Here is an 8,210-nt window from a genome sequence, read left to right as displayed (position 1 = left end):
TAATATCACAATATATTGTAAATATTCAACTTTTCACAGTATTTGAGAAGTTATTCAACTCATAGAACAGAATTCTAGATGTGTGTCACATTTCACAACATTCGTGTAGAAGAGAGAGCAATTTGTCCATGTAAGCTGTGGCAGATCTAACCACTATCAATAACGTTAAATAAAAAAATACCCAGTAGATGACCAGCTGATAAAAATCATGCCTGAAAATAAATATCAAACAGCAGCATAAATAAACCTGCAGCATATTTTTATCCCTAGGAAGGATCACCTGAGCTGAAATAGTAAAACTAAGTTTTATAGTGGTTTGAAATGATCCACATTTCTAAGAAATCATTACGTGCATGACAACCTTAACTGATTCATTGTGGTTATTTCATAACAAATGTGGAAGCTAACCATTAATGATACTAAATTTAAAAAATCTTCATTATGACAGATGTAACCACACATACCTCCTTATGCTTTATTTGAATAGATATAAGCTGTGACTTTAGAGGAAGAATTCATTCCAAACTCAAGAACAGGTGTCCAAAACAGGTGTCAGAATGGAACTTCTGATCATTTTTTTATGTTCTTTGTTGTTCTACCCTTCACAGAACCTGGAAGTCAAGGTAAGTATGCATATGAGTAATTCATTAGTTCAGGTGTGCAGAGTTGCTGCATTATTGCTATATGTTGTTGTTGTATCTTTCGGCTTTTCCCGGTTAGGGGTCGCCACAGCGGAACTCCAGTCCGCTAATGATTGGCAGTAGATTTTTACATACCGACTTGCCAGGCCTGATGCACAACCTTTAACGAAGGTACGCCCATTCACACATGTCTCCACACAGAAGACGCTTTAGCTGAGAATCGAACAGGACAACGTCTTACTGTGAGGCCACAATGCTACAGCAGCACCACCATCGCAGCTGCATTATTGCTGTATCTAAACAAAATATTCCTAATATATGCATTTAGTCTGACCTTTTAGACTAAATATCATAGACTTTAAAATTTGACTTGGTTCTATCCATACCAATGAGGACTTTGCATCTTTAGTCTGCACACCAGCAAGAGTATTCTTTTCTTCTATAGACGTTATCACAGAACGTCTAAAGGTTTACGTGATTGTCCAATAGCAAATGATGTTTAATTAACTGATATATATAACTATGCATTGCACTAGGACAGATTGAATGATTGATATGCTTTCTGTTTACAATAAACTAGAGGCAGGCTTTCATATATTAGTTGCATATTATTTAGCAATTAAATATCAACAATGATTGCAAAAAAAAAACATCAATTACAGTTAAAACAAGGATGCATTGATCAGGAACCGCTTAGTTTTGATTTAGAAGTACAAACAACATACAGCTGTTCTATATGATTAAAGCATATGGCTTGTTTACAAATTTCAGTCAACTCTTGTGAAGAATATTGATATGAGCACAATATTAGCATTAGACCTACTAAATTAACATTTGGTTGAACTAGGGACTATACAAAGATGCTGTTGAAATAAAAATAAAACACATTTTCAATTAATGTTACTAATGAATAACAACTTATAAGTCTAGTTAGAAAGGAACAATGATTTGCCTAGCATAACACAAATATGAATTTCAAGATTTTATATATATATATATATATATATATATATATATATATATATATATATATATATATATATATTAAAATATCTAAGGACAGTCCATGAACCAGGCAAGCAACAGAAAAGTCCAACTATAAAAATAAAAGCTAAATAGCTTTTATTTTTATATTTTTAAAGTAGAAGTTTTGTGTTGCTTGTCTGGTTCGTGTACTGTCCATAGATATTTTACCAGTTTTACTTATTTTGTTTTAGACAGCACCATATTTGCTCTTTGCAGTGCGATATTCTGTTGGTTTTTCAATATATATATATATATATATATATATATATATATATATGTGTGTGTGTGTGTGTGTGTGTGTGTGTATGTGTGCAAATCTCAAACTACTGTGTAAATTTTAGTGATAACCAATGTAAATCAATTAATTGTAATCTAAATGCAAAAGAAACAATTATGTGTAAGTAATGCTTCAGCAAAACAAGGTAGTCATTATTTATTTGATGTAGGTAGACCAGGTTGGGGGCACCAGATAGTGTGGTGGGGGGCGCTGTGGAGCTGTTTTGCCTAGGGCACCAGTTGACCTAAGGCTGCTCCTGAAGGTAGTACACACATCACTCTGGTTAGAGAAGTTAATTTGCCAAGATTACAATTTAAGCCTTACTAGGTGAAGGTTTTTCAAACTTATATCTCATGAGACCATGACAAATGTATTATTACAATTCATTTCAGCTACCTGCATGTGCACTATACAAGACGTTTTTCAGACACTTCCACACTGTACAACTAAAAATTATAAGGATTACTAACTACTCCTGCCAAAGCAGTGTTAAATGAAATGTTGAAACATTTCAAGTTTATGGGCGACTTACCCTTAAGTCACTTTGTCCATAAGTCAGGGGGTGGTCCTAAGGCTCATCTTATTAAAGCGGGTGGAGCGGCCACTCTCGGCAGTTTTGTCAGTCGCTCCGAGACCCTCCCATCCTACACTTGTGGCAAGTGTTTTAAGGTGGTGGCTATATGATCCCCCCTTGTTTTCCTCCCATTCATGCTCAGTAGCCTCAACATGCCTTAAGTTGGCCTCAGTTTGACCAGTGGCCATATTAAGGGGCATTTGGGTTGGAAAGTAAGACTTAAAGGGTTTACCGCCAGGTCCGTGGGTGCTTGGGTCACTTGCCTGGTCCTGTAGAAGTTAGCCAGAACAGGCTTGGTCACTCCAAATGACTTAAGAGTTAATGGTTGTGGTTGATATGTTACATGTGAAATTACTGTGGCATCTTTAATGTTGTCAGTAGCTTTGTTAATAAAGGGTTGCAAAGGCAATACTGTGTGGTTATTGACTCAGCTCAGTAGACAACTTCATATTTAGTTATTCAGTGAATCTGCTCAGCAAATGCTATTCTATCAAAGTGAAGTTCTAGCTATAATATATATATATATATATATATATATATATATATATATATATATATATATATATATATGCACACACTATATATTTTCTAAGGGAAAAAGAGCAATCTGCACAGATAGGAGTAATGCAGTTTGTGGCAAAGACTTATTTGCCTACCCCCACATGGTATACTGGACCAGGCTTGAGAGTAAGCATGCTTAAGGTTTGTTTGCCAGGTGGTTGCTGCTATGTGGTGGCAGCTCATCACTTTCCTTCCCACCCTTTATAGATGAACAGTTTCTGTGTGGCTTTATCCCCCTTTCTCATTTCCCTCATTCCATTCCTGGACCAATCCAAGATCCAGAATAGTTCATTAAGTTTGTAATTGCTGTGCACATGTCCATCAGCTTTTTTTGCCAAGGGGATATGCTTGGTATGTCACATTTCTGGAAGAACATTCAGGACCAGTTGGGCTATCTCTCATGTCACCTGGTTAGTAGGGCCTGTGAAGAAATGCACGTCTTATGCTGTTCAGAATTGTGTGGTTACGGGTGGATTCAATTTTGAATTTATGCAAAATAAAGTGTGGTATTTTAATATTTTTTTAATAAATTATAAACTCTGATTTGTGCATGAGAAAGTGCTGCATTCAATAAATAAATAGCCTAAATATTATTGGTGAGTTCTATAATTTGTTGGGGAAGTGAGGAAAGGACAATCGATAATTTATACTGCAGCCCGAAAACTACTTGAGCTGTGCAAAACACTCATTACTATACCTACATCTAGTAAATAAAATAAATATGTCATTCAAATTGCATTTTTGTGAGTTCAGCACCTAGTGATTCTGTCTTTTGAATTAGGTATTGTGTGACCTGAAATCAGCAGGTATCTGACCAAGTGTTTACCTCATTAGCATAAGAAACTAGCTGCAGAAAGTGACAAACATTGGAGCACACAATAAGAAAAATAAATAAGAAATATGAAGATACTGAAGAGCAGATTTATTGTACAGAAATAACATTTGAGATACATAATCTTCAGCTTTTTATAAACACTGTAAATGGAGCTATAACAATTTCAGACAGCTTATCATTAAATAGGAAATCAAATATTCAGTATAACAATCAAATTGGTACATGTAAAGATAAGACGCAATATAACCCAAGTATTCAGACAAGGAAAGCAATTCATCATTAACCTTAACTGTCATTTTGTTTCATTTCTTAAAAACATTTAGCCAAATATTCACTACTCAGACTATTCTTAATACCCTACATTAAAATAGCTCATATTTACCTTCCATAGAACAAGCACACTTCTGAGTGATTTTTTCCATTCGTGTACATATGTCCCTTATTACTAGTATCATTTTGTTATAAATGATCCAGTGGTTGCAACTTCATAAAATGTTATACAAATATGTACAGCCAAGTAAATATTATTACTGTTATGTGAAAAGCAAGACTGGGTAATAAAGCTGACATTAGGTGAGGGATTTATACATTTTACCACTAATCCATGAATGGGTATGAGTATCTCAGGATTTACCCATGGTTTGCATGGTTTGATTATGAGGTCAGAGCCTTCATGATTAAACAAAGCCAAACATGGATAAAGCCTGAGGCACACACACCCACTCATACATTATTACTATTATACAATGACACTATTTAAAAATGCTTTATTTTTTCTAAATAATGCCATTTTATAAAGACTTTGATGTTTTTCCACAGCTTCATTCTTATAGATTTGTGATGCATGTACTGTGCATACATGTGCATATACTTGCAGACACTTTCACAGTACCTGTATCTTGTTGTTATTTCTGTCACTTCTTTTAAACATGTGTCAGGACGTGGTACTATTGGAGCTTTTTCTACTGACTATGCTTCTTAACTGTCCAAATTTTCACAGAATGTCCACATTTTTTCTGCAGGTTTTTGGTACGTTCCTTATAAAATTTGTGGTTTTTTTGGCAAATCGTTGAGGACTGAATTCGCTAAATAATGGCAGATATTTGATTTTCAAACTTCATATCCTTCTGAAACTATGTGCTAACACAATCTGCTCTTTCAAAGTTTGTAAGAACAATGTTTGAAATCCAGCCACGATGTTTGGCTTTGTCCAGATTTCTTGCATTAAAACATTTAAAGGTATAACCCAATCCATTATTTATTTTTTTATTTACTTGTTTCAGTAAAGACTAGACAATCAGGCCCATAGATTACTTTGCTTTCTGGACTTTTCTTTGGAAGCTAACACTCATAATGCAATAGCTGAAAGAGCAGATGCAGTCTCAGAGCTTGAAAATAGTGCCAAAAAAGGAAATACCCAGTAGCAAGGCTAACAACTCTTTTAAGTCAGTAAGGCTAGAATTAGGAAATGCACACTGATTGCTCTCTCCAAAGAGTGCAGGTTTTACAATAACAAAAATCTTTTATTATATAAACTACCCTTATATGCTAGCAGCATGCTCATTTTAAAATATAAAATATCTCTAAAATATACTATGATACATTTAAAATAAACATATAAATATAAACTGCAAAACTAGAAAACAACAAAAGTGGCAGCACTTACTTCATTACACCTCATTTTCTTAGAAAAAGATTTTTAGAGCATTTGACATTGACAGCCAACTCACTTGCAGCATCAAGCAAAAACTGATGTGTAATTTCTTAGATATGCTGCATAATATATTAAAGAAGTTTTCTATACCCAAAATGTTATACTGTGAGTCTAAAATATATATTTCATTTTGTTGTTTTAATAAAATATTTAAGTTTACTGAATGATTTGGTTGCCATTTTTCTTTGGTTAGGTATATCAGTGGTCATGGGCTTCATTGTTAGAAGGGGATGAAACACCAACAAATATGCAAAAAATGTTCCCTGAATCATAATGTCTCTGTTGCAGCATGATAGCTTTAAAAATATAAGGCTTTTCTCATAAAGTGTGTCTCTGGTATAGTTTCCAGAGAGAAAATAATGCAGGCAGCAGTGGACAACTATAGTCTGTGTCATGCAAAAGCATTGAAACCCAGACTAAAAGAAATGTTCGAGAGGACTAAGGGACAAAAAAGTCAAGGATGAAAAATGACAAATCAAAAATATGAACCAGAAAAGAACATTGCTTATTGATGAAGCTGCTTGTTCTCTGTTTTAATATGTAGTATTGTATTAAATATAACATTTGATTTCCTTCACTGTTTGTGTCTTTCAGCTTTTTCCCGGTTAGGGGTTGCCACAGCGGAATTCCGGTCCGCTAATGATTGGTAGTGGATTTTTACGTACCGGGTTACCAGCCCTGATGCACAACCTTCAACGAAGGCACACCCCATTCACGTATGCCTCCACACAGAAGACGCTCTAGCTGAGAATCGAACAGGACAACATCTTGCTATGAGGCGACAACGCTACCGCAGCACCACCACCGCAGTCCAAATTACCTTGATTTTCTCAGTGCTTCCCATATTACCACTCTGTCACATAAGGGTGCAGTCACATGGCTTTTAAAGTAAGGAAAGCAGCAAGCAACATTTCAAAACAATACTGTAGTGCTTCCTTTTTAATAAATCATTTATAGCATATTTGCCGAGCTCATTTCAAACTGGATAATGTAAATAAAGTAAAAATATATTAGAAGGTTTTGAGTTTATGGTGAAGTGCACATGTATGATGTTTGTCCTTCATAATCTTGAAAGGTTAGACTGGCATTTGGTGTAAGGCTTTGAGGCCATTAACTATAGTTCCTATAGTACAGGGTTTGATTCCCTTCAACCCTCATTTGTCTTCTGTGTAACCTAGAGCAAGTTATTTACCCAGACTTGAAAAGGGACTATGTGTTTAGTGACCCCACTTGATTAAAAATGGGATCTATTATTAAAAGGTCAGTTCTCTAACTTTTTAAAATAGGCAGCAGTGAACTAACTCTATGGAAATTTACTTCACAAGCTAAAAATTTATGTGATAGCGACATGAATTGAACACTTGACAGAAGATATTTATTGACTAGGTGGGTTCTATCAGTGAGTCAGTTAGCTACCCATCTGCTAACATATGGATTGATGCCTAGTTGAGAGAGTTTATCTATTATACCTGAGTAGGGAACAGTATCAAAGGCTTTGGCTGGTCAAAGTAGACAGTGTGCACCATCTTCCCCTCGTCAGTGGCTTTGGTGACTGTCTCAAAGAAGTCAACCAACTTTAACTGACATGACCTCCCCTTGATGAAGCCAAACTGTGTGGGATCAAGTGCTTGGAGGTTGCTGATGTCCTTGTTAAGTAGGTCCACAATAATCCATTCCATGGCCTTGCAGATCAGCCTAGTTAGGATGATGAGTATATAATTTACTGGATCAGTGGATGCCCCATCTTTGTGCAAAGGTATGACAGTTGCCGTCCTCCAGCTGGGACAAAGCCAGTACTCAGACTTTGGTTGAATAGAGCCCCTAATGGTGCTGTAGGTTCCTGCCTGAGTTCATGTAGGATGCAGCCTGTGATGTTATTGGGTCCCATGGAAGCTGTATTTTTGCCTTTGAGAGAGCACTGACGGACCTGTTCCCTAGATATAAGGGGAAGCAGGTAGGTACTGGGAATGGCCTGATTTACTGATGGGGGGACAGAGGGGTGAAGTTTGCACTGAATCTGTCAGCCAGCAGGTTTGCTATATCTATGGCATTTGTATATATGGTGTCCTTGACCACCAGTTCTGAACAGATCTGGGTGCTTCCTTTGAGATTGTGGACATATGTGAAGAAGGCCTTATGATTGTCTCTAGTAGATGTGGCCAATTTGGACTCAAATTTGCTTTGGAGGATTTCACTAGTGCTCTTATTTGCTTCCTCAGGCTAAGGGGAGATTGCTTCCAGTTAGGCACCTGCACCTTCTTGGCCCTGGACAGCAATTTTTTCCTTTTGTTATATAGTTTATTTATTACAGATGTCCAGAGATAGGTTTAATCTTCCTTATGGAGGTTGGTTTATTCCTTTCGGGTATTCCTGATTCCATGCATCTATATAAATGCTTGTATAGTGCTTTGGTATAGTTTGGGATGCTGGTGCCAGTTTCTAGAGAGGGGGAGGGGGCTGTGAGGCTGTTTATACCATCCCTCAGGAGGCTGTCATCAGCTTTGGGGAATTTGTTTTGTTTGATCCTAACTACATGGGGGTTCGAGGGAGATGGTAACTTCGAAAGTGACCAATTTATGGTC

The 8,210-nt window shown here is 36.3% G+C and overlaps 1 protein-coding gene across 2 annotated transcripts in view; it reads left to right on the top strand.

Annotated features, from left to right (window-relative positions):
- The first annotated feature begins 530 nt into the window (after nucleotides 1-530).
- The window catches only part of LOC122810860 (high choriolytic enzyme 1-like), a 160,352-nt gene continuing 152,672 nt past the window's right edge, over nucleotides 531-8,210 (top strand). For both annotated transcript variants that reach the window (XM_044082412.1, XM_044082411.1), the window contains exon 1: nucleotides 531-623. In XM_044082412.1, the coding sequence (XP_043938347.1) occupies nucleotides 558-623 (66 nt within the window). In that variant the 5' untranslated portion in view covers nucleotides 531-557. The remainder of the gene's footprint in view (nucleotides 624-8,210) is intronic.

The sequence above is a fragment of the Protopterus annectens genome, chromosome 9.part0 (genome assembly GCF_019279795.1).
Source record: "Protopterus annectens isolate FY-2018-M chromosome 9.part0, PAN1.0, whole genome shotgun sequence".
NCBI lineage: Eukaryota > Metazoa > Chordata > Ceratodontiformes > Protopteridae > Protopterus > Protopterus annectens.
The sequence above is the reverse complement of the archived record's forward strand: the minus strand, read 5'-3'. Positions and strand labels throughout refer to the sequence as shown.